The sequence below is a fragment of the Pagrus pagrus genome (assembly GCF_965226575.1).
Source record: "Pagrus pagrus genome assembly, chromosome: 8".
NCBI lineage: Eukaryota > Metazoa > Chordata > Actinopteri > Spariformes > Sparidae > Pagrus > Pagrus pagrus.
Genome location: NC_140192.1, coordinates 14735821 through 14762506, shown reverse-complemented (window position 1 = coordinate 14762506; position 26686 = coordinate 14735821). Strand labels below are relative to the sequence as shown.

At 41.8% G+C, this 26686-nt stretch overlaps 2 protein-coding genes across 6 annotated transcripts in view; one reads left to right on the top strand and one right to left on the bottom strand.

Annotated features, from left to right (window-relative positions):
- Positions 1–5303: 5303 nt before the first annotated feature.
- On the bottom strand, positions 5304–13139 carry suds3 (SDS3 homolog, SIN3A corepressor complex component). 4 transcript variants are annotated; one of them, XM_084359676.1, is made up of 13 exons: positions 12936–13139; positions 11266–11335; positions 11072–11127; positions 10339–10410; positions 9838–9857; positions 9576–9732; positions 9193–9288; positions 9011–9072; positions 8910–8931; positions 8400–8435; positions 8186–8291; positions 7229–7313; positions 5304–6254 (listed from the first exon to the last, which is right to left on the bottom strand). In XM_084359676.1, the coding sequence occupies exons 1-13, from the start codon at positions 13045–13047 to the stop codon at positions 6156–6158; spliced, it is 993 nt and encodes a 330-aa protein (XP_084215802.1). In that variant the 5' UTR covers positions 13048–13139; the 3' UTR covers positions 5304–6155. The 4 variants fall into 4 exon arrangements, with proteins under 4 accessions (XP_084215802.1, XP_084215805.1, XP_084215804.1 ...); XM_084359679.1 differs by lacking the exon at positions 12936–13139 and adding an exon at positions 12599–12864; XM_084359678.1 differs by lacking the exon at positions 12936–13139 and adding an exon at positions 12110–12436.
- Positions 13140–15870: 2731 nt separating this feature from the next.
- Positions 15871–26686, top strand: part of taok3a (TAO kinase 3a) — a 68209-nt gene continuing 57393 nt past the window's right edge. Inside the window, exon 1 of one of the 2 annotated variants that reach the window (XM_084360395.1) lies at positions 15871–16333. The gene's annotated coding sequence lies outside the window, so the exon portion shown is untranslated. Of the gene's footprint in view, positions 16334–16597; positions 16793–26686 lie in introns of those variants that run through there. The other variant, XM_084360396.1, reaches the window with a different exon arrangement.

Below are 26686 nucleotides of genomic sequence, written 5' to 3'. Positions count from 1 at the left end.
TTGATTATTTACACTTTCTGCTACTTTATACTTCCACTTCACTACAATTTGGATGCGAATACTTTATTTTCCTCCACTTTATTTATTCAATAGCCTTAGTTTCTAGTTACCTTACAGACCACACGCTGCAGCAGAACCAAAGCACATTATTACATTTTATAGTCAGAAAAATCCTGAATTTTGGATCCGATAATTGTCTGGGCCCACAGTGTAAACATATGTTTAATTTACTTTTACTTGTAGTACATTTATTGCCAGAAATGTACTTTTTATATTTAATTACAGTTAATAGCTGATATTTTAAGTATCCCAAGTACTGTGTATGGGTGACTTAAACTTTTACCAAAGTAATATTTTAACATAATATCATTACTTGTACTCAACTATGACTCTTGGGTGCTTATTACAACACTGCTGAAGCAAACTTCCATGACAATGGCTTTCACGCACTTCCAGCTTTTATGACCTGAGATTGAAACCACTGCACTTTATTCTGGAATTGGCAAGTGTAACATCCACAGACTCCAGCTGATACAAAATGCTGCTGCCAGGTCCTTGCTGCCCTTCACTGCTTACCTGAGTTTTAAAATTGATTTTAAGGTTTTATTGCTTGTTTTTAAAGCTTTGAATGGTCTGGCTCCTGCTTATATCTGTGATTTGCTAACTCCTTATGAGCCAGATTTCTGCTTGAGATCCTCTGGAAGGGGCCTGCTGACAGATCAAACTCCCAAACTCAGTGTCTTCCTTAAATCTCACATTTATCATATTTCTTTGTGTATTGTTATTGTTTTTTTTTTTTTTTTTTAAATATTGTTCCTATCTTAAATTCTGGGTTTTATTGCATTTACTATTGTTTTTCTTGTAAAGCACTTTGAAACTTTGTTTTTGAAAGGTGCTATATAAATAAGGTTTATTATCATTATTAATATTATTATTATTATTATTATAAGCCATAAGGGCCCCTTAGCACTGAAATATAGCCATGCATGTTAGTTTAATTTACAATAGTGCACAAAGGCATTAGATTGTAAATATACGAACATATTGCGCCGTCAACTTTCTTTTGCACGTCTGGAATTGTTCATAAAATTAACCCCAGTCAGGAAATCACATGGTTTCACAGGATCCCCGTCCTGTGAGCTTCTACCAACCGAGTATAAAAGCGAGCTGTGATAACGCTGCATCCAAGTGTGGGAAAGGCTGCTAGACATGCTTCAAGTGATAAGAGTGCTAAATATAGACGTTGTTTAAAGGAGACCATCATCATTAGGCAATTCTCTTTGAATTAGCAGAAGGGTTGAGAAAGAGAGAGAGAGAGAGAGAGAGAGAGAGAGAGAGAAAAACACACACACACACACAAACACACAAAAGTTTAATTTGTACAAGCTTAACTTTTCCTGGCTCTGATAAATTGGGGAAAACACTACTTTCAAACAGCAGTTTTAATACGGTATCCATGGAGCAGAGTCATGCTTCAGCAAACACTAAAAAGAGTGCTATTAGAATAAGATGGTAAGTGGTGTTAAGCTTTTCTCAAATCGTCTGCCTCTGTTTTATTTGGGGAGCATGAGAAATTGGACCTGTAAAAGCAGAGGAGGAGAGAGTGAGGACAGCAGCATCACCAGCACAAATAAAAGCATCTTTCAATACACAAACTTAGTATTCGAAATACAGTTTACCCACTTCAGAGGCTCACACACCGGCCTCCGAGACGGATGATTTATTTAACTCTGTTCCGCTTTATGTTATTCTGTCTTAGTGCGTAACATCAAAACAGCAGCTAAACAGCAGAGTGCCAAGTGTATAAATAACTGATCCGATGACCTGATTTTGTAATGAGCAGTCGCTGCTGAGCAACATGAATGTTTAAAATGATCAATATTGCCAAATGGTCCAGTGAGGCTGCAGCTCTATTCCATAACCGGGGGTCAAATATCACGAGTCAAACGAGGAGCTTCTACTGTAAATGAATTTCTCTCCCAGTGCAGACCTGCTGCAGAGTGATAAACTGGAGGAACTGGCTCACACACACACAAACACACACACACATACGCACACACACATATGCACACACACTAGGCCGAGCAGGGTTGTCGAGGAGCTGCCTTCCTCTCTTCAGACCACCGGAGGCAAATCTAAGTCTGCCTGGATCCCACTCGGTTCCCAGCAGATAGCGCAGAGCGAGATGCAGCTCTCCACCCCGTAGCCATGCAAGTGCTAACATTCAGTGGAGCGAATGCTCAATTTAGGGGGAAGAGGATGAAAGAGGGAATTCTGTGCTGGAACTGGGGCTGGTGGGAGATTGCGAGGGGGATTTTTATTGATGCCCTGGGTGACTTTTTATGCACACAAGCAATAACCACCAAAGAGTATAACAGCTCCAGTGAGACTTACCAACAAACCCAAACCAGGGGCAGAGCGCTGTAATGACTTGTGGTCATGGAAGACTGGAGAGCTTCCTTTTGTTTTGCAAATAGTGGGTATCAGCAGGTGTTTTACACTCTCTGATGAACAGATATGGTGCACGAGGAAGAAAAAATGGATTCATCACCAGAGAACTGTCTACATGTTCAAGTGCTCCAACTTGTTCCTCGCCTTACTCAGCATATTGATTTTAGACAGTATAAACAGCCACCTGCAGTGAAAGCTTAAGATTGATACAGTCCCGGAGAGCAATAAATGGATCATTTGAAAGACATAGATGTGGAGGAGGGAGGGGAGGGCTGTTTAGATTAAAAGACGGTGAAATGGGTCATCGACACACCACTCAAGTGTGTGTAATCTGTGTGTAAGAATGACACTGGAGTCAAGTGGGAGTAGCCTTGACAGAGAGGAATACCCATTCAGGTGAACCTGGAGCAGTCAGCACCTGCTCACATTTCACACATTTGTTGAGCTGTTGAAACAAGACAGGGGAGGGTTTAGTGGTTAGTTTTCCTTCCGCCATGGAGGTTAAGTTTCCCCTTGTCCGTTTGTTGGTTGGTTGGTTTGTCATCAGGATTACACAGAAACTACTGAATGGACTTCCACAAAAAAGGATGTAGGATGGGCCTTGGCCCAGAATAGACCTTATTAACTTTTGGTGCTAATCCGAATAAAGGAACGGTTCCATTGCGAGAGAGGGTTTTTATTTTCTCAAGTTTTTGTTAATTTCTCAGGGCATAATGCATGGATTTTAATGAAATATCTAGTTATTCAATGTAATATATTAATGCCAAAGAACAGGTTACAAAAGGTTTTAATAGAGGCCATTTGAAACTCCGCCCACAGATGGGTAGGTTATTCGAAAATGGGCCCCTGTATACAAACATGTGACCTGCTACTCCCCCTATAGGCACAAGACATACATGAATGACTTCAAAGAAGCCTTTTTTGTGTCCTTGTAGTGTTTTTTTGCTTATCTGTGGTTGTTTTGTGCCTCTTTGAGGTGGTTTTGAGTCTCTTTGTGGCTGTTTTGGGTCTCTTTGTAGTTGTTTTGAGTCTATTTGTGGTTGTTTTGAGTCTATTCCAGGTGGTTTTGAGTCCCTTTGTGGCTGTTTTGGGTCTCTTTGTGGTTGTTTTGAGTCTGTTTGTGGTTGTTTTGCATCTGTTTGTAGTTGTTTTGAGTCTATTTGTGGTTGTTTTGAGTCTGTTTGTAGTTGTTTTGAGTCTATTCCAGGTGGTTTTGGGTCTCTTTGTGGCTGTTTTGAATCCCTCTTTTAGGTATTTTTTTTAATCTCTTTGTTGTAATTAAGCCTCTCTTTGTTGTTTCATGTTTCTTTTTTGTCGTTTGACTTTCCAACAAGAAACGTTCTGGTTAAGGAGTCCTGGAAGGCCTGTACAATAATCCACCCATTTCACTAATTAGCACCCATGGCCACCCCTCTGTCTATGCTCCTGACTCCAGAACAGTTCAAATGGATTGAGTCTGAGGTTTGATTTGAGACTGATGCCAACACATTTCACATTAAGTGCCTCAGTGTATGTTATTCTGGCCTTAACCAAGAGCCAGACATGGGATGCAATAAAGAGAGCAGACGGGCATCGCATTCTCTATCAGCTCATTTCATGCCTTCGCAAGAGACTGAGCAATCACACCTGACGGCTTCTGGACAACAAGCCTTTTGAGATGAGCCTTGCATTTTGTGCGGCATGGCAAAACAGTAATTGCCCTCCTTGTCAGGCTGTGTCATTAAGTCAGGCGAAGTGAAACATGCCGTCCGGTTAAAGCGATAGGACACACAAGAGGGAAAAGGCAGGCTGCTCGGCCGGCACAGACCTGCGCAGAATGCCAAATAATTCAGCTGTTTACAAAGTGGAGGGATGGTTGTGTGCACCTGTGCAGTGGATCTGTGCGGTGACTTGGATAGGTCGATTATATTGAGACGCTGGCAAATCAATGTGATGTGCATGCAAAAATCCCCCCGGGCCCTACGGATGACATGGACATTGACAAAGAAGTGGAAATTATTATTGAGGTAAATGATAAATTTACGATATTATCGAACATGTTGAAGCATTACAGTGAGCTTGAGCACCATAGGGGTCCGTGTCTGTGTTGTCGGGGGTCATGGAACATTTATAAACATACTTTTATTTATTGATGTTAGCTCACACAAGGCTGCTATAATCAATACTTTCATTTTAACAATGGATCACAGGACTACTTCTGTGAGAAAGAGGTCCCTCGTAATAACCCTCAGAGAAATGCCACCTTACTCTGCTGTGTCCCCTCAGCCCTGCAGGATGTCAAGCATCTTTCAGCTCAGTGTTGTTTCTGGCCCCACAGCTGTATGCTAGCTACTCAGTCAACATCTGTGTTGTGTTGAGCTTGTTTCCGCTGCCCCCAAGTGGTCAGATCAAACATAATTTTCCACTTATTCAGTCAAATACCTGGATAGAGATTGGCAGATAATTTGGTAGGCATTCATCGCTCCAAGAGGATGAATCTCGGTGACTTCAGCGATCCTGGGACCTTTCCTCCATCGCCATTGTTGGGTATTTTTTCAAATACTCATGACTAAACACTACTGAAACTTCCAATCAGGCTTAGCTGACTTGTGTTCAGTAATAATTACGAAATGTCCGCTTGCCAACACACTTAACTAAGATGGTAAACTTGATAAACATTATAACCTCCGCTGTGGTCCACTGTGCATAAATACCTCAAAGAGCACCATGAATGAAAACGTTTAGTCTTGTTAGGACACAAAAGACGTTAAAGTCAGGGGAGACTTACCAATAAACATCAATCACAATATCTAGATTCATGCCCGTTCGTGCACTTCAGAAACGATAAAAGAACAAACCTTCTCATTAAATAATAAAAGGCAGATAACATTTTAATAAAATGCAACACAGTACAAATCAATAGTCAACTTAATGCTCCACATGCAAATACAGACGAACTAATCCATATCGTTCACATATGAAGAGCATCTCATGAAACAGCCAAAAAAATAACATTTAAAAAAAACTCAAAATATCTTTTTTCCAAACATCAAATGAAAGGTTTAATACATAGGACTTTTAAACATGTTATTAGGACAAACCATCAGCATAGCAAACAGCCTCCGTTTCTTGATGACAGTGCAAAAGGTATATTCTTTTTTACATGGTGTGACACCTGGTAAACTCCAGGGAACTGTAACTTCATAAGTCAGGGGATTAATGGTATTCAGCCAAACCTGAAGCAATTGCTCATCAGCTTTTCAGTGCTTGCTTTGTTACACCAGTAAGTGACCATTTCAAAAGGCTTGAAGAAGAAGACAGCATCTGTGGGTCAACATCAGACTGATAATAAACTTAAAGGAAAAATAACTTAACGAGAAACGCAAGTAAGACTGGATGCTGTAGAAAAGATTTCAAAGTATGCTTCTTTATGACCATTAACCGCTTTCAAGCACATGCCACATAGTGACAAATAATTGTGGGGAACAGTCAGTTGTGTATATGACCACTTTTACTGTACTTGCATTTAGTTTCTGTGGAAAAAGAAAGAAGATATTCTTGGCCATGGAGAACTGTTTGGGGGGCAGTGTATATGATGAAGAATAAGAGGCCACATGTCAAACTCAACTCAGATGCACCAACGAGGGAAACAGCAGATAAAGGTGTGATTGGATGGATGGATAATTGAACAGATGGGGGTGGGTGGGGAGCGGCGGGGTCATGTTTCACGCAGCCGACCGTCGGCGGATGACAAACGCTCCCCTCTGCAGCTGTCCCAGGTAGATCCTCATCTTTGTACTGTCGCTCGTCTTCCTCACCCAAATCTGGAGAAGAAAAAAGAAAGGGACAATACAGGTGTTTAGAACGTATGCATTACAAAGAAGAACAAACCAGTTTGTGAGAAGACAGCCAAATTGTATTTGCATCTATATGTCAACTAAAAATCAATGATTGTGTTGATTAGAGTGGCATTAGCTCTTGTTACTAGCCAAACTCTAGCTCACAAAGATAAATATTTACCCGAGACATGGGTAATGCCTATCTGACGACTCGAAGGTACCAGATTCACCTGGGTTTTGTCGCACTGCTTCACTCCATACGAGGCAAGTTATTTTTAATGCTTTGGAAGCGTAATGTTATCCTTGCTTCAGTCAAACTGGGTGCCATTTCATATAACTTACTGACAGTGATGAAATACCATAGCAAACCACAAAAAACTAGACATTTGTTGCTGGCCTGAGCGGTTGTTGCAGCCTTTCCAGCAATTTGCATTGTGGGACTCGTTATGCAAGCGGACTATCCAATGCATAATGGATATTTTTTCCAACTCAGTACGACATCCAGGTATATTTGGCATACTGCAAACTACATGCGACATTTTGACTCAACTAGCATTTTCTCTGTGTATAGTATTATGCATTGTAGCCGTTTTTGCACAAGGCCTCCTTTCACATTTGCATAAAAACACATATGGAATTGTGACGAGCATGGCGGCGTGTGTGGTATTGAGTCAAAATAATGCACAGTGTTTGTTTGTGCGTTCATGGTAATGATGGAACAGTGCAACAGTGTGGCTCACTGATGTGTTTTTAATGGGTTTTGGAGAACACTAGAGCTCTATGGCACAGAGGAATACAATCTATCAAGCTTTAGTTGCACAGACACACTTTGTAGGAGGATGAATTCACTGGTCTTTTCATGGCATTTGTTGACAACAAAGGCAAATACAGAATATCACCAGCCTCATCCTTGCCGTTTTTCTAAATGCGACAGGAGCTGGATGAGTACTAAAGCTCACCTCATTGGTCCCCACTGAGCTGATGACACAGCTAATCTTTGTGTTGTCCTTTGACTCCAGGTAGATGGCCTGGCTCTTGTGGTACCTGTCAGCATAAAAAGCACAACAAAAAAAACACCATTAATTCGTCATACACGGTGAGGAACGAGGCTAAGTGCAGACAGGAGAGGCGTTCATCATACATAATTTTACCCCGCTGAATTAACCACATTCCTCCTGAGATGGCACTAAATAGATAATTGGACTGGAAAGTCAAAACAAAAAGTCTGTTATTCTTTTTTAATGGCTCCAAACTGTCAGAGGACAGAACCAACCCAGGGGAAGAGACTGACAGCCAAAGCACTTGATCATTAAGGGCCCACTGAAGAATAATGACGTGTGTGTCTCCCTGCAGCTTCTGTGAAAAGGCTTTATGGTTGTGGCGTCTTCTTTGGCAATGACTAAATGAGAATTTGCCTTGAAAGAGTCCACATAGCTCAAAGCTTTCTCCTCTCCCCTTCCCGTCTCTATCACCCGCTAATAAGACAGAATTCTCTTATTTTTACTCTACAAATGACCTTATGTTCTGACACATGTCTGATGCAAAGCTATGTCCTCAAAAAGAATGGCATCTGACGTGCCTGGCCATAGATTTTCCATTCTCTTTATCTCTGCATCACAGCACTGGTTCTAGTACAGTCACCTTCTTTGAATATGTATTTTTTATGTTGCTTTCAAGCACCAGCACTTATTCACCGGCTTCTAAGAAATATCTCTTTCTGTAGATAAAAAAGTGGCTGCCATGATAGTGGCTATAAAAATGTCTGTTGGAGACCAACCACACAACAAATCCATCCAAACCATGGCAATGTGGCCATCTAGTGGCGAAGCAAGCTGTTGTCAAACTATGACAAAAATGGTACAATGTCCCTGAGAAAATGTGAGATTTCCATTTTTAGGTTGAAAGTTCAAATTCACCATCTTTTGTCGTAGTAAAGTTTCCCCTCCTCGATGCGGGCCTCGTAACGCTGGGAGGGGTTCTCCATGGGAGCGGAGGGGACGTGCTCTGGAGACGAGGGAGACACTGAAAAGGGAGAATCACCAGATTAATATTCTTATGCAAAACTTCTCTACTAATAGTGTCATTTTTTAAGCAATAGTTTTGGGATATTTGGGAAATGTGCTTATTTACTTTCTTGATGAAAGGTGGAGGAGATGATCTCTCCGCCTGTTGATTATAAGGTTACAACCACCAGCTGGTTAGCATATCTTAGCATTAAGATTGGAAACAGGTAACACAATCTGCCTTCCAGCTCACTAATTAACTAATTCTTTAACTTGTACAAAAACCATACTGCTGCGTGCCGAACTATTTCTTAGCTGGGAGACTTCCTCAAGACTACGGTGATGACAAGACTTCAGGAAGTTACTGCTAAAGCCACAAAATAGTCCAGAGTTCATTATCTTTGGACTCAGCCTGGCTAGCTGCTTCCACCTGTTTCCAGTCTTGGTGCCAAGCTAAGCTAAGCTAGCCAGCTGCTGGCTGTTGTTTCATATTCAGAGTACAGACATGCGAGTGGTGCTGATTTCACCATATAACACAGCAAAAGGACAAGCAAAATAGCACATTTCCCTAATTTTTCAAAGAAGTTAATTGTGCATGACAAGTGAAATTAAATGAAAAAGGTGAGCATTGACGTACCTGGTCGTTTTGGAGACTTAAGCTGTAAAAGAGAAGGTGGGAAATTTTTAAAAGAAATAATTAGATAAGCAGTTACATACATAAAATTCAGAACCACTTACCTTATTAAGGGTTCTTAGATCTTCCATTATCTGTTCATCTGTTAACAAATAATTTAGCTGAGGTTCGAAGAGTTAAGGAGGCTTAGCTTAGTTACTTAACCAGTTCCACAGATGGAGTTGATCGTGACCTTTGACTGTCTGAGAAAGTACAAACACTACCACTACGTTTATGTGAAGGATATCTGGTGCAGGTTTTCTCCGTTTGTCTGGTATTGGCACTGGATCATTGGGCCGTCTCCTCAGCTTCCGAGTCATGATAGGTTTTACTTCCATTGAGTCTATGTTTGGAAGAAATAATGACAAACTAAGATCAAACAATAACCTCCAAATAGTGTAAAACTGTGTCAAAATGCACAACTTAGTAATTCACTTAAAATTAAAAAAATTATATATATATATAATATAATATAATATAATATAATATATATACAATATCCCACACAGACAAAGTTTGTGGAGAGAAAAACTTTCACTTCCACCCACATATATTTTCTTTGTTTTACCCCATTTCTGTCTCTTCTGCTGAGCAAGTCCCTGATTAATAATCCAGTTCTGGCTCCCTTACCGCCTGTCAGCTCCATTGTTAATTTTTCGTTCTCGATCATCTTCTTCTTCTCCTCCAGTTCTGCAATTAGGTTTTCCTTCAGTTCAACTTTTTTATCGTCGAACTCCTTCACCGCTGCCTTCTTCTCCTTGATGTAGTTCCTCTCCACCTGCTCTGTCTGCAGACAGTTTGAGAGAAAGAAATGATGGAAAACGAAGGAATGCATTCCGGTTCAATTTAACATAAATCACATCAGCCGCTTACTAAGATGAATCACACTCACCTCAAGCTGGAGGAACAGATCTGTAAAGGGAAAGAAAAAAAACAACTGGTCATGTAGATCAAACCTCTGCCCAATTCCACTAAAGTTTGATTTAAACAAGATAGTTTCATCCCCCAAGATTAGTGGTCAGGACTACAGTCAACCACAACATGTAAAATACTGACACAAGTTCATTACAATTTAGTTTCTGACATTCAACATAATGTAGGAACAGAAAAACATATTGAGAAATGGGATATATGAGCATTGAGCATGTATAGGAGCATGGCTGCAGTTGTTGTCATTTAATTATGAACCTGCTAGTTACCAAATGTCAACATCAAGGATTCATTTAAGGCTTTGAATATAATACTTTCAAACACTTCTGTTCTTATATGCATAAACTCTTGCATGTGGGCAAGTTTCCCTTTCCCAGTTCTCACGTTTTCAACATTTTAATAAATCTGTGGATGCATCAGAAGAAAAGTACAGTGTGCCGTCTCTAAATATCGCTCAACTTGCCTGCATTTCGGAGTCTCTCTTTGTACTGCTGGTCCAGCTTCTTCATCCTCTTCTGATACTCCTGCAGCGTACCTGCAAAGAGGAAGTGTCATTTACCAAAAGTGAAGATCTATGCAACCATGTTTGCGAAGAGAATTTTATAGTATTATCCAATTATGACTCAGATTTGAATGTTGGGTGAGAGCAATTCAAACAAAAGTTATTAAAATTTAAAGAAACTGTTAATTAAAATGCATCGATGTTTCCTTGATATGCTGCTTATCACCAACCCACAGTCTCGTCTAGATGACACTGATATTGCTCCTGCATCTGGATTTACAGAGAGCTCACAGCGTGTCCCGACACAACTTCTACACTCGCTCGTAGGAGAGCTGATTGTGCTACAGCCCAGCCAGCTCAGAAATGGTTTGTATCAGATCAGCAGACAGGCCTCAGGATTCAGAATGAGCTGTTTATGTCAGAAGACTGTTAGTCAGCAGTTATCATCAGTTTCTCATCTGGTTCTTCTTTATAGCCAGAGACAGTGGGTGCACTTTTAAACTTCCTCTGAAGCTGCCTTCATGACCCGATGATGTAATCCCTAACCACCATGAGTAACCGGTCAGGATCTGGTTATGTCCTGTATCCCCACGCACACACAAATCACATCCCACAAGATAGAGAGCAACAGTAAAAGTCATTAACATTTGGAAAATTCCTAACACACTAAAGTCAGAGGATAAACACTAATTACCTTCTTGTAATTGCTGCAACTGTCTTTTCAGGGAGGCCAGCTTGTCTTGGTACATTCTGCAATGAAATAAACCAGAGATAATATCACATGTCCATTCTCTGTGTGCAGCAATAGGGGCACACAAACAAACGTTCACCTTCAAATGATTTGTATTAAGGTCAAGACAGCTGAGCTGTGGTTGGCACAACACTTACTGCTCTTTGATTTCAACATAGTCATCCTCGTCGTGCTTGGCAAGGTCTGTTTCACTGGCATCTTCCGTGTCTGGCATAACAGAAGAAGAACAGACTCAGATCTCAGCTAAAAAATGTAATATACTCTGTATATATTCCTGCATTTGCTCTTTTAGCTTTGCCAACACAAACGTGATACAATGAAGTTTCGTCCAACGTCAGACAGACAGACGGACAGCAGTGATCTGTGGAGATCAGATGACGTGCGTGGCACTGGTAAGGTAATGGTGAACACCCTGCTTGGGAATGCCCTCTGGGTGGTTAGATTAGGAAACAGAGGAAATCCAAGTCAGCCAGATCACACACTATATATCGTCGGCTCGACATCAGAGAAAGTTCAGCTAGACAAAGCTAAGGCTTGTAAATTTAATCCAGAAACATCTATGTAATGACCGACAGAAATATAGCTATTACTTTGAGTGTCAAGCATTTGCCGCATGGTAGGATTAATCAGAAACGGTCCCCGGCTAACAACTCTCTCAAGACAAGCTAACATGTTTAGGCTAGCGCGATGTGGCAAACTTGGGAGCCAAGTTTATAAGCAGCAGCTGACCTAGGTCAGTCGGCGTTACCTTCAGAACCAGACACAAGAGAAGGGTAAGGCCCGGTCATGTTAAGCTGACACAGCAGCTTTCATTTTCGGTTAGCATTAATGTGCTAGCTTAAGTTAGCTAGTCTACTGTTTAAAGAGTAACCCGACTCTCGCTCGCGTAGTTGGGTATAACAGAAGCGTCAACATATCCCGAGGAGGAGAAAAATAAGTCCAGCTCGTCGCTTGGAAGCCAGTGTCAGGAAACTAGCGAACCTTGTAGTGCTGTCATCGCCTCGCTTTCCTCTTGTCTTTCTTTCTCGTACACTGCAACCCGTCCTGTCTCACTGAACAGTGTGAAAAGGGCAGTGCAGTGGACACAGTACGCAGGGTTTCGGCTGCCTGCCGACCTGTCAATGCTCGAAGCTAACGTTACGTAGCTAGTTGGCTAATTGACGCTATGTAACGTTACCCCGAGTGGAACATCATTCATTAAAACCAAGTTAGTCCAGGCGGACTGAAACACGTCTAAAGTTGGCTTAATTTAAGTAACAGTTACGTTTTGTTGCCAACGATTACGTACGATAACGTAAAGCCAGTGTGGCGATTTATGTAGTTATAACTGACCGATGCCTAGCGGCACGCTAGCCGGTTGGCATGTAAACAAGGCGAGACTTTTATTAAATAATCATTAACCGTGGGCTCAGTTTTCTATCTGCACGGGGAAAGTCACCGAGTGCAAGCGGTTTCATTGTTTTTCATCACCTGCTTCCGAAATGTTTCCTGACTGGACGAAAAGTTGGCGGGCGGTAGTCGGGTAGCTAACCTCCTGTCTCGCTAGCAAGCTAACTACGTGTGGCTGAAGCTCGCATTGGACTGTTCCTACAGAATTGGAAACAAGGCGTTATAATTTTGCTTAGGAAGTGCTACAGAGTGCACACCGCGCTATGCGAGAAACCCTTTCCTAATAGAGCGAAAACTGCAAATCACTTTAAACACTGCAAACAAAAATGGTCTGAATTTATGCAATAATCGCGCGTTTCCGTCTCTTTTCCAACAAGTAGACCCAGCCGGAGCTTTTGGTCAAAACGTTCACCGTTACCTTCTTCTGAGTCTCTTCCCCTAAAACTCCGATCGTCGTCGTCATCCACGCTATCAAGTTCTTCTTCATCATTGTAATAGTCCACCATAGGTGATAGCAAAGTCGAAGCCATTTGTTCGCTTGCTAAATGTAAACAAACACAAAATAAACAATCGATTTGTGTTTTGCAGCTTGCTTGGAACAGCGCCTACAACTGGCAGGACCTCGGAGTGTCAAGCTGTCTGACCATATGCCTGTATGCACTGATTGCCGTAGTAAGTTTTAATATGAGTAAACACCTCTAATGTGATTTTTCCTACAATCGAAATCACGAATGTAAGTTGATGGATACCAGTTAATAATCAGTGTGTTTTCTATGCGCATATCCAAATCTAGAGTACAACATTTAAACAGGCATATTTCCGGACGCCAAGTGCTATGGGGTCTCTTTGTTTTGGCTCCATGAATCTACTATAGTTGGCTCGCTATGCATTTAGTTTTGCAACACTTCGAGGATCTGCGAGGAGTCAGTGGCTGATCACTTGTAAAATCTATTTTTTTTAAATGTTATTTCTCAACTTAGTCACCAGCACTGAAGCTCTATTCCTGCCTCATTTCTACTTTCCCGTGATATAACATGTTCATCTAGTAATCAACCCCATCACATGTGAGACATTTTTAATTGTTAGATATTAAGAGTCAGCCACAATAACTTATCAACTATATTTATGTTATCTCCCAATATCGTAGTATAAATGCTGTCTTAAAGCCTTTGCAATATTGTCAGCAACATAACACTAATGTTTTTGTAATCGCATGAATTGGCCCATGATTATCTAGTCATCCATTTACTCACAAACAGACAAAGTTGTGTGTTAAAATCCAGAATCAGCCATATGTAATGGTGTTTGTGTCAACTCGTTTTTTAATGGTGATTTTCTCACACATTACCAGAAACAACATGGAAGACACAAACTCTGCATCCCCATGCATAGCTATGGCCCTGTGTACTATATTCCTCTGACACTTATGCTTAGTATGTAGGCACAAAAGCTCACTGCAAGTCTTGTCATCATGCCACCATTGACAACACAAAGGTACACGGTTTAATGCAAAATCACATGATATTATATATTAGAGTCCCTCTGCCAAAATCTCATTAATCCTTGGATCCCTGCTGTGACGTTTACCCGCCCACTTAGTATCATTACTGCTTTGTAGGGAGCCCTGGGAACATGAAAAATAAATGATAAGAACATATCAAACAGTGGTGACAGGCTTTCGAATTTAAAAGCCTATAGACTAGTATCGACTACTATTTTGTCCTTGAGTAAACCATTCTATGCAGTTTCAGATAGTGACCATAATACTGAAGGCTGCTCTTGAACTAGCCCCTTGAAGGTATCCAGGAGATGTGGACCCACCTTGAAAAGCCTCCTCCTGCTGACCATGTGTGATCACAAGGGCTTTTGTGGCCACCTGAACAATTAGTCCATTAATTTATCAGTTTATTAATACTCTGGTAATCAATTAAACGATTATCAAAATGATTTGTCATAAAAGCCCAATTGGCCTAATGGATAAGGCACTGGCATCCTAAACCATGGACTGTGAGTTAAAGTCCCATCTGGGGTCTTTGTTGGGTTTATAATCCAGTTTTCAATGGATGGGTCTCAGCTTTGTGAGCATTCTTACAAATTCTCCAACTGTCAACGTGTGTTGGACCGAGGATTAGACAAAAGGAGACATTTGCAGGCTCATTCTTGGGGTATGGGACATTTTTAACAAACATTTTTCACATGTTTTATAGACCAAATAATTAGTCATTCAAGCTAGAAAATAACTGATAATGAAAATAATCATTAGTTGCAGCCCAGACTCTGACCAACAGCACTTTTTTCAATAGCAGCAACTTGTAGATGTGGGTCAGTCTGTATGTGCTCTTCCAGAATCTGCCCTGTCAGCAGACATGCAGCTCGGTTTTAGCACATTATGTTGTAAGACATGACTGTATGAACAAACACAGATTGAGAGACACTCTGAATACCAAAATGCCAGATGAAATATTCAAACAGGTTTGATAGATTTCTTTCAGGCCCTGTTTCTTTTCCCAGGCTGAGTTTGAATCTTTCATCTTGAATTTGGTGTCCACATTTCATCAATCCAATATGAACAACCTGATTTTTAGACCTTTGGCTTTTTAAATCAGAATTTGAGCAATTTGAACATTGATCTGATTTAGTGTTAAATTTCACAATAAGGTATCCATTTGCCTATGAGATGCAAAACATCAATGCTATTATTTGCTTCTTTACAGTGAATGTATGTAATGTAATGTCGGAAAGTAAATATTCAAATAAAGGATTGTTTCCCCAATCTAATAATGCTCCTCACGTGTTTGTGTGTGTTTTAAATAAAAACATTGTGGTAAATTGGTACTTTGATCTGAGTAAATCACCCATATAAATAGTGCTTGAATAAAAGTCTTATACTGATATTAAATGTACCTTAGTATCTAAAATAATTTTCTTGCAATAAATGTAAGTATTAAAAGTACAAGTAAAAGTAAAATGATGCATATATCAACATCTATGTATATAGGCTACTGTATATTATGGGTTGAATTTATCAGCCTTAGGTCAGCCAGGTACTAATTGGTACTTTGGTATGGGTAAGTCACCCACATGAATAGTGCTTGAGTAAAAGTCTTTGCCAAAGTGTGTGTATGCATTAATTCAGCCAAACTGATGCAAACATGAAAGTTCAAAAAACTAAAACAGTTACATTGAGTAGCTAAGTCTGTGGTCTTCATAAATGTTCTATACTGATGAACATCCATGCTTGTTACAGTTGAAGTTTAACCGTTACAACAGCAGGAGGCAGCATTGCACTGAAAACATTGTGGAGACGAAGCGGCTTCACTGACACTGAAGTTGCAACAGAATCGGGATGACTCGTCCATGCATCTTTCATGATTTGCGAAGGAAATAAGCTGCAGCGTCGTTGGTCGTTTACTTTCGCGTCGGCACTTGTTATTTAAAGCGGCACTGATCAGAGAGATACTTCATGGCGGAGCATTTTGGTATTTGATGTGGATAAACCAATTACGCATGAGATACTTACCAGAAAAAAAACAAAAAACCGACCGCTCGCTGGTGTTAATGCTGGAGAAACGACACCTGGGGAGCGCGCCTGCTTCTTCTTCTTCTGCACGCACTCCGCAGCGCGAGTCAACTTTATTTCCGCCTGTCTGTCAAACTAACTGTCAAACACGCGCGAGGGGTTGTGCTCCTGCTGCTCCGTCATTCAGGAAGTCCGCACCAACTGACAGCACTTCGCAAAGTCACACCGTCATCTCCAGAGTCGGACTAAACCCCACTGAAGAGCACGCTTTTCAACAACGACGACTTTTACTGAAGGTGAGCGTCTTTTCCCGCTCTGTTGTCGTGTCGCCGCCACTGTTTGTCCCCCTTTTAACGGTTGGACAGCCTCTTGCTAGCGAAAACGAAATGACACTTCCTCTTGTCTCAACGGCGGAGCTACTGTAGCTAAACGACAAAAAAAAAGAGCAGTAAAAGTGGACACAGGCGAAGTTGTAAGTGACCACCATCGCCTGGTTTCGACGTTGTTCGGGCTTGTTTTGTTTCATCGCTCACTCCGCTCAGACGCGGTGAGTGCACAGAGCAGCATCGGCTCGCCGAGGGGGGTTAAGTGCGTAGGTTTGCTTTGGAAAGGTCTTGAGCCAAGTGCTTGTTTTGTTGATCGATGTGTTTGTGCACCTGCTTCGCATCTACGCTGCGATTCGGAGACTTTACGTCGTGGACTGATGAGGAGGAGGTGGGGGGAGACGCTTCACTGTTTGGTTTGTCCCTCAGGGGGTGAGTATGGAGAGCGAAGCGGATGACAGGTCGTAATGAAGTGTACAGTCGGAAGAGGTGGGGGGGTGGGTTTGTAAAGACGACTCGGCGGATGGACGATGTGTAAACTTGTGCTAGGGTTTTTTTTTCCTTAGCATTGTCACGCAATGTGTGCCAGTCTGCGTGAGTCTGTCACATCCAAAATGCCTGTGGTACCTTCCATTGCACCCTACATTGTTGTGAGTGAGATTTTACTATCAACGCACATTCACAATGGCTTTCACCGTCCACAACACACGACCCGAACCACATTTTTACTACATCTTACTACGTCTGTCTGCACTTGCAACCAGTCGAGCATTGCCTGCATCCTTGACACTTTTCTATGCACGATTTATATTGTAATACTGGCGTGCATTCATTTAATACAAAAGGCAGTAATCGCACGGTATTCATCTGTTCATCATCATCTGTTTCCCCCCCCCCTGGTTTGAGCGCTACAATGGAGCTCGTCACCTGAACGCAGCACAGCGCTCGGTTAAATATTCAGCGTTAAAAGTAAATGTAGGCTAACGTGACGCTCTCGAAATGGCAGATGCAGATAGCAAGCTGAGCACCAAAACCCAAGCTGACCCAACATGATGTCATCTCTTGTGTGTAGAGCGCATGAGTGAGAGGCAGCAGACTCGTGTTTCACTGCTAAACTGTGTCACTTGTGAAGATGCATGTTGAGAAAGCATTCAGTCCAATCGTCATGACGTTGCACCTGCATGTCATTTCAATCGATTTCAGACATTTGTTTCCGCTCAAGAGGTGCAAAGAGTTGATGTGGTGTGGATCTCTGCATTTGTTTTTTGCAGAGAAGAGTTTACTCGCCTCCTGAGTAAGTAGTGTCAAACTGATGTCACGTAAAGAGATTATGATCTTATGAGGATTTGTGCTCCTCTTTATAATCTTTTTTGTCATTATGTCTCCAGTCAAGTGTTTCAGGGCCCTGCTTCAGGGTTGCAGCTGACAGGATTTTGTTCAAAGGGCACAGTCCTCTCGCTTGTTCACACAACCTATATCTGGCAGCATCATACACAACCTATTGACCATGCAACCGAGAGAGGGAACAGAAAGCAACACACTTCCTTATAAGTGGTGGTATCTATCTAGGGCAGTTTAGCTGTTTATCAGGATTTTGTCATTGTCGGGTAAACGTTTCACTCTTAATTAGGGTTGCAGCCAGAACATCACAGTGCACCTTTAAATGAATGAATACAGAGGGGGCTCTTTTTTCGTTGAACAAACACGACATTATAATTTTGCGAAATCTTATGTCCTGACAAACTTGATAAAAACTTGAAGTATATATATTTTCAACAACACTAATGAAGTAGACTTTGATACTGCAATGTGCAAACGTGCACAGTATAATTACTTTCCAATTTCATTCCACTGCAACCCTACTCGTAAAATAATACTCAGGTTATGACATGCAAAATGCTCGTTTCTTGTACAGCTGGGTCCAAGTGAGGTTAGTCACACCTGGTTTTTAAAAAAGCATGTTGTGAAACATAATCAAAAGATGATTGAGTTGTTATGTTCCCCTTTGCTTTCTTTTGGTCTTGGTTTACACTTGATGTTTCAGGTGCTAAATGTAACATATCAACAGGCTTCCTTTAGCTGGGCAGAGGCAGTCATAAGCATAGTGCTAACAGTCATGTCTTTTTATAGAGCCGTGTGAGAGATTATTGAGACGTTAGCCAGGGGTCTTCTCGTGAATCTGCACAAATCCCTTTGAGTACCAGTGCTGTGTGAGTGTGTGTGTGTGTGTGCATGCTGATGGATGCACTGGGAAAAGGACACATCAGCTGCTCTTGACAATTGGCTGATGTGGCTGTCAGAGACAGGGGGGTGGAGTGGGGGTGGGAGCCAGACATGCTCCCATTGACGCTATGTTCACACTAAAGCAGGCTACTGTTTGCACCCGGGACTTGTTTAAATCGGGTTCAAGATTGGGTTTAAGTCAAATTGTTAGAGCAGACATATTTTAGGGCAGTGCCAACAACAAGCTGCTAGAAGATTTTGCGTATCAAAATGTCTTTATTTGTGAGTTTTTGTCAATGTTGTCACTCTAGCCAAACATGCATTTTAAAGGTGAGATTCCAATAAGTTTGTGGAAGTTTCATTCACCAAAATGTTACCAAATGGTAAAAAGAGGGTTTTGGCCTAGCTGCATGTCTTCCCTTCGCTTTTTTGCGGAATCTAGATGTCCACCCTCTAAACTTCTCTGTCTTCACTCATACATACTGTGACGTATTTACTGTCTTCACGACAAGTCTGAGAGAGCTCTGTGTAAGTAGTTGAATATTATTTCTGGCCTACACAATTTATGTTTTTAATAAAGTAATTGTTTTACATATTAATAATAAGTTATTTTAAGACACGTTCTTATTGCAATGACTTGTGGGTAATTTGTGGGTAAGTAAATCGTTAAAGTCTGTTGAGGTCCGCACCCCCAAACAGACATTTGGATGCAGCCTGTCTGTTTTAGGTTGTCACTGTTAAAATAAAGGCCAAAAAAGTCAGGACCATTCGTAATTTTCATTTTTACCTTAATGAATATCAAAAATAGGAATAAGAAAAATAGGGAATGCCACAATATCTCTTATGTGCCACTTTTGAACGAGTGTATTTCAGTTTCTTATGATGATGTTCTGAGATGTGGTTAAAGTGCAGAAAAATCTACGAAGTGAATCTTGTGTTTATTTTGTCAGACAGGATGATTCCCAGGTCAAGAATAGTCCTTCGCACTCTCACAATGTAGTTGGTCTTTGTGACATTATTTTTGTGTTTCTGTTGACAAACAAGTATAACACACTAGAGCAGTGTTCCTGCTCTGGTGTATCGAGACCTGGTTAATAAAACCGAGTTAGAGATGAAACCTTTATTGTGTAATAGTTCTTTTCTGGTGTTCAAAATGAGCAATCACAGAGCAGAGAGAGCCAGCGGTGACAGAAAGTTGGCTTTTTGTCATTTGTGTTACGTAGCACCAAACCATGTCTTTGCAAGCACCAATCTGGATGAAACTTGTCCAAACTAAAACAAAGTCTTTGGATTTAACCTCTCTGGAGAGCATGATCAAGATGCAATGGTGAGGGGAGATTTAACCCCCCCTGGCCGAGGGGGTTAATACATGCCCTGCTCTGTGAAGGGTTTATTTATCTGTGTTTGTGTGAAGTTTAAAATATAAAGCAAAGCATGAGGTGGCTGCCTCTCCTGTCCAAGTCTTCACCCCCCAAACTTTCAGGAGACCTCTTATGCAGTAATTACGTTACGCTCACACCAACGTTTATGACAGCAACATTTTGTACCTGATTAATTTAATCTGAACAGTGATCAGTGGATTTTCTCATGGAGGCAGTAAATCAATGAAAATCTTTCAAACTGCATAACAGGAAGGGAAAGCTGCATAGTAGAGAACAGTGGGAAGGAAATCCTCCAAATGTAGTGACCAGACTGAAATCCACATGGTGGCAAGTATTTAATAGACTGCAGAGTGTTTGAGGAAGACATTGAGACTTGGTTTGCAGTAAATCTGTTTTTCTGTTGCTGAGCCTAACCTAAGAATTTGTCCTTGTGGCGCCTGTACATTTTCACTTTCACTTTTCAAGGAGGAAATAGACTCAATAATACCTCAATTGCTACTCCTTAATAACGGGCATTTCTTGTTTCTGCAGGTGCAAGTCCTTGTTAAATGCCACAGCAGTTTATCTGTACAGCAATCCCTGCCTCTCTGTAAACAGGCTACAGTAGTTACAATTGTTGGTGTGACCTATATGTGCCAGTTTGAGCTTCTGCTTCACAGCTCTTCTAATGTGCTGCAGTGCCTAATGCAATCTCTTTCAGTCTCAGTTGAATCCCGACTTGGCTAATTTAAGAACAACCAGAAGGCATTCAGGCAGGCTTTTGGCCTTACAAAACCTGGGCCTATTTAAATTAACACTGAAAACAAGACTTTTGACAACCTCCTGTGTCCTACTGTGACCTGGTAAATGATGTCTTACCGGAGTGTTTGACTCTTCCTTCCTCCCCCTCCTCTTTTCTGGGGTCGTGTGGATGTCAGAGTTAACAAGTTTACCTGTTTTGCTGTCGAAGAACCAAGACAGGCCCACCGGTAGGCCCATATTCCTTATGGCTTGCCACCAACCCTGTAATGAGTTTAGTGGCTGTGTGCTAGATCGGCTCTACATATCTGTGAGACAGCAATTATTATGTTTTCCTCGAGTTGAAACCCTTGATGCCAGTGGAGAAAGTCTTGGCAGGTTTTGTTTTGCATCTAGGGCAACCTGTGGAAATTTCTCCTCCCTGCTGACTAATCCATCTCAGCATCTCTCAGAACTCTGTGCTGAAAGCGATGAACTTTTTTCCACTTCAGTGTGATGGAAGGCTGACTTTTGAAAAATATATTAGAGAATTGTCAGTTTAGCTGGTGCTACAGCAGTTTGGTGGTTTATGCCACGGTAGCAGAGCGCATCAAATATTAAAGCGCTGCTGTCAGGCTTAATGTTCTGCAGTGATCTGGTTTAGCATGTCTAATATAGGAATGCTGTCTCAGATGACAAGGAGAATTATGCCCTCCCTACCCCCACATCTCCTCTACTAGCAGATGTGTTAACATGTACTGCTTTTAATGGTGATTTCAAAAGACAGCATAACTCTGCACTGCTGCAAGATCATGGTCTTGTGAAGCCAGGAAGAGAGAGAACCAGCACAGATATTTGGCAACAGGATTAATCTAAAGTAGCAATAACACTTCATTTAATTATGTCATCATGAGGACTGCATACGCATGACCATGTTCACAGCAGGTGCATTCCTAAGCATTCCTATGGTAGGCATCGATGCAATGTTTGTACTCAAGACACCTACCTTCTCAAATAAATGTGTGTGTTTCTAAGAAAAGAAAAATATTTTTTTCAAATCTACTTGGTGGTGGGTAGGGTTGTGCTATATGTAGAAATATATTGCATGAAAAACGTCTTAGATTTTCTTCTTGTGCTTTATCGTTATTTTTGCAAATTACACTCTTTGGGCTATATTTTTTGTAATTTGGACGTTTTGCTTTCCTTCACATGGATGCAGGCAGGACATTTGCATAAAGGCAACACAAACAAACATTGAGGAGAGTGAACATGAAACAGAACGGGGTAGTGACGAACAAGGAGTTCCACTACGTAGGGCTTCTTCTCTAGAGGAGAAAAGGGTTTTCTATTTACATTTTTATATATATTAATATATTAATATTTTATATTTTGTTACATGAATCATTGAAAATCTGAACGGTTCTAAATAAAAGGAGAAAATTAATCAAATATGAGTCAGTACTTTTTTCTTTTCAAGTATATAATTCAGAAATGTAGAAATAGGCCTTTTCATGTCTTAATTTTGTGTAGGGCTGTAGCTATCGATTCTTTTTGGAATCGATTAATCTAGCACTTTATCGATCGATTAATCGATTAATCGTATATATATATATTTTGCATTTTTAAACAACCAAAACAAATAATGCATGACGAAAATGATGTGGCTGTAAAATGATCAACCATTTGGCTTTTATTTCTTTAAAAAACAGAGGTATTTCTTACAACTCCAACTCCAACTCCTCCTTAAATAACAATACAGTTTCAACTTACTGTAAAACATGTATAACATGTAACACTATGAATCAATACAAACTTAAATAGTAACGGCCATTTTGCCTTAGTGTTGTCTTATACAACATTACAAAAAGGGATTGCACCTTCTAACCACCTACTAACAAATAATATATCATCTCTGGGATAGGCCTATTTGCTATGGTAACCTAGCAACCTATGTGTGTGCACGCATGCTGTGTTATATATAATTTTATGTTATACATAGCACCAAATCACAACAGAAGTCATTTAAGGTCACTTTTCCTATAGAACCGGTCCGGACCGTGTTCGTTTAATTAATAATTTCTTCATCGTCGCGCATCTACAATTCTCCTCCGCTCTGTTTTACGAAGGGAGGAGCTCCGGACCGACGTAAACAAACACACGTGCACACACACTTACAGACAAACAGAGAGAGAGAACATGTCACGTCGGTCTCAACTGTCTGTAAAGCAGATATCATATCTACGTTTTTTAAACGCGCACAAACTGGTTCTGCTCTGGCATGTCATCTCGAGCCTTCGCAGTTCTCCGTCGTGGTGGCGGATACGCAATGCAATCCCCCCCGGGCTGCTGGAGAACCAGCGTGAGGACGTGAGTTTAGAGGACCAATCACAGCCCTTGCCGTCTCCGTTTCCCCGCGACGGAGTGACGGACACTCCGCGCCAGGAGAGTACGGAGAGGCTCTCCGTCAGGCTCTCCGGCTCTCCGGCGACGGAGAGGGCTCTCCGTGTCCGTGTACGGCACTTTACGCAGTAGTATTAACAACGGTCCGTGTGGAACATTCAAGATCTCTGCGCGTCACAGGAATTTAACGACGCTTCGAGGCAGAGTTTTTGCCTCGACCAATTTTTGTAATCGAGTAACTCGAGTAACTCGATGAATCGTTACAGCCCTAATTTTGTGTAAACCATTCATTGAATTTACAGAAAATGTGCTACATGTTAAAGGATAAGTACCGTTTTTTACAACCTGGACCTTATTTCTGGCAAAAGATATGGTCATTTACTCACCCAGATAACTTTGGTGTCATTCGGCATTGTTCGGACGAAATTAGATCCAGTGTAGCGGCGATATATCCATATAATGGGAGTAACGGGGCATCGACACACAGCCTCTATATAACACATTATCTGCCACGAAACTAGTTCATTTCATCAATATTTTGTTATGAAATGCTAGCGCTATTAGCCTCTGAGTCCGGGCTCGTCTATTGTCAACATCCGGGGTCTGTAGGTTGAGCTACTACCTCTGACCTGGAAGATGTCGTCTCTGAGCTGCGCGCGCACCCGCGACAGCGCGCCTTGTTTACCTGTAGCTGCTGCTGCTAGTTTGACCCCGGATGTTGATAACGGACGAGCCCGGACTCAGAGGCTAATAGCGCTAGCATATCATAACAAAATATTGATGAAATGAACTAGTTTCGTGGCAGATAATGCGTTATATAGAGGCTGTGTGTCGCTGCCCCGTCTCTCCCATTATATGGATATATCGCCGCTACACTGGATCTAATTTCGTCCGAACGACGCCGAATGACACCAAAGTTATCTGGGTGAGTAAATGACCATATCTTTTGCCAGAAATAAGGTCCAGGTTGTAAAAAACGGTACTTATCCTTTAATATGTATCTGGATATGAAACAACCAATGTGAGATCATGGTCATATCACACAGCCTCAGCGGTCGTTGTCCATGAAGGCCCGAAAGGCCCGGTCACAATCAGAAACTATTTCACTTGCATCTTCTTCTGGATTTGATGGAAACTGTATACTTACACCACTGACCGTGATAGGAGTCACAGGGAAAAATGTGAAATGGATCTAGTCATGGCCCAGCAGCTGGTGCAGACCTGAGTCATGGCCTTGGTCTACTGAAAGCTGTCTCGGAGGGGAAGAAGTCACGGCCCAACAGATGTCTCATCAACAAATGCCTCCCTAGTGAGTGTGCCACTTCTGCTGTTCAGTTGTCACCTCGCACTGTTGAAAATTGTCTTTGTCTAACCAAACGGTTTAGATCTTTGGTGAGCGGGAGGCTCAAGCTGTCACCAATTGAAGTTTTCACATGAAAAATATTGTGTACATTAAAGGACATATACTTGGACTTCTTAAATGTATGCTTGTGTCTGGAGGCACATGCCAGCCTTTATTCACCTGGCATGCTAATCCCTTTTTCTTCACACCTTTCATAGCGTCTTTGGCGCGATAGCGGCATCTGGCTTAACTTGTTTACCGCACGCAATACCGATATATTATAGACTGAAATGCAGAACAGATTGGTTGTTAAATACGTCATTCTTTCTTGTGCATTACATTGACTGTTCCTCCCTTTATTGTTTTCTTCCTCAAGCATGCTAAACCCGCTGTCATAAGAGAGGCATTTTGGCAAGTCGGCCTCTCTGGGTGTGGGAGGTTAGCATGAGCAACTTGATTATAGCCCTTCATTAGAAGCGCGCCTCCAATCCTCTGGCGAGGTTGCAGCTGTGGCCGTGAACCCCCCTCCTTTTTTTTTTTTCTTCAACCCCTATTATGTCCGGCTACATCTGTCTTCAGCTCTCCTGTGAAATCTGCAAGCCTCTCTCTGCTCTTCCATGACTAGGCCAAGTTGCAGTGCTGGCGGATCATGGCTGCAGTCAGCATCAAAACCCAAGGAGACATCCCCATTGCTGATGGCTGACTTGTCTTATCTCTGCCCACCACCACCCCTCCTGGGCCTAGGGCTTAATTTAGCTCAGCAGAATGAAGGAAAGGGCTTAGCAGGGGTATTTTTAGAACTACATGGTTCACTGTAATAGGGGTCTTTAAAAAATTCAAAGTGTCATGTCATAGGCTTTCGTTTTGCATCTGTTATGCTGACTCTCTCCTGCATGCAACTGGCTGGGAAAACTCCAGTATGTGCGGCTAGCTTGGCAGAGTGGGGCATGTCAGCTTGGCTTAGGATGCATGATTGTGATGGACACATTTGCTGATGTGAGTGGGGGTGAGGTAATACACTGCACCGCACTGGGTCTATTTTGGGAGCTTCCTTTGCCTGCCCAAAGCGCTTTTGTGTCTCAGTTCTACATCATAATTTCTACTCGGCTCCTTTTAGAACGCGTTTTCAAATGTCTTTCATTCTTTTAAGTGTCGCTGCAGAACAATTTTCAGTTGTGTGTTGGTTGCGCACTTATATGGCAGCTCAGCATTCGGCACTGCGGCCAATGTTGGTATTATTTAATGACTTTTGATAAGCTTTGATTCAGAATTACCAAATGATGCAGGGATTTTAAGGGTGATGTCGCCAGTACTAAGATCACCATGAACCCTGGCTGCCACAGAACCTGACGTAAATGCTTGATAACTCCTCATCTGTTGGGCTACCAGAGAGTGTGCCAAAACCCACCCCACCCCCCCCCCCAGTCCCAAGAGAAACTAGGCCTCTGCCCAAGCTCTGTGCAGCCCTAATGCTGTGACTGGACAGCCTCCATTGGGTCAAGTGGAGATTTGCCTCTGATGAATCTGGGGGAGATTGTGTTGTGCTCTCACCCGCCAGCAGTGAATCAGGCTAAATGTGACTTTAATTTTTTATTTTTTAGTTAAGTCTATGGCTCGGCCTGGCAGAATATGTGTTGCTGAATATCACAGGATTCCCTGCCAGTAACTTACAGATCAAGACAACATCATTGCTAACGAATTATGGAGGTTACACTATTTCTGTTGAGCAATTGGACAACACACATGTTCTTGCATTTCAACCTACTCCAAGAATTGTTGCCATTATCTCTCCAACGGAGCTTTTAGCTTACCCCTGATTCATCAGACTGGATGTGAATGGTGTGTCGTATTGCATGAGGGAATGCAAGAGTAGGAAAAAGAAGGCAGTAAGAGCCAAAACAAGTTCTTCTGCTACCCTTTTCTTGCTCAATAGTCCATGCTAGCATAGCTTTGTAAGCCTTTGTGAACCCAGAGAGCCCGAGGTTGAACTGAACAATTGTCCAATTAAACTGTGACTTGGAGGAAACTCTGCCAGTCAACGCTACTTCCCTCACTCATTCTTGCTTTCCTTTCCTCTCTCACTTGCGCATGCACACACACACACACACACACACACACACACACACACATAAGCTCTCGTCACACAAATGAACCAGATGTGCAGCACTGTAAAGCCAGGAGGCCACAAACCCAGGGATAATTGCAAGGATGATATCGTCCCAGAGGGCAAATGAGGAAATGGTTAAATTATCAGGCCATGAG

Coding starts and splice junctions, on each gene's coding strand:
- suds3 (XM_084359676.1), bottom strand. CDS start 13,047: ATGGCTTCGACTTTGCTATCACCTATGGTGGACTATTACAATGATGAA. Junction 11,336..12,935: donor GGGAAGAGACTCAGAAGAAG/GTAACGGTGAAC, acceptor CTGTTATGCCAG/ACACGGAAGATGCCAGTGAA. Junction 6,255..7,228: donor GCTCAGTGGGGACCAATGAG/GTGAGCTTTAGT, acceptor TTTCTTCTCCAG/ATTTGGGTGAGGAAGACGAG.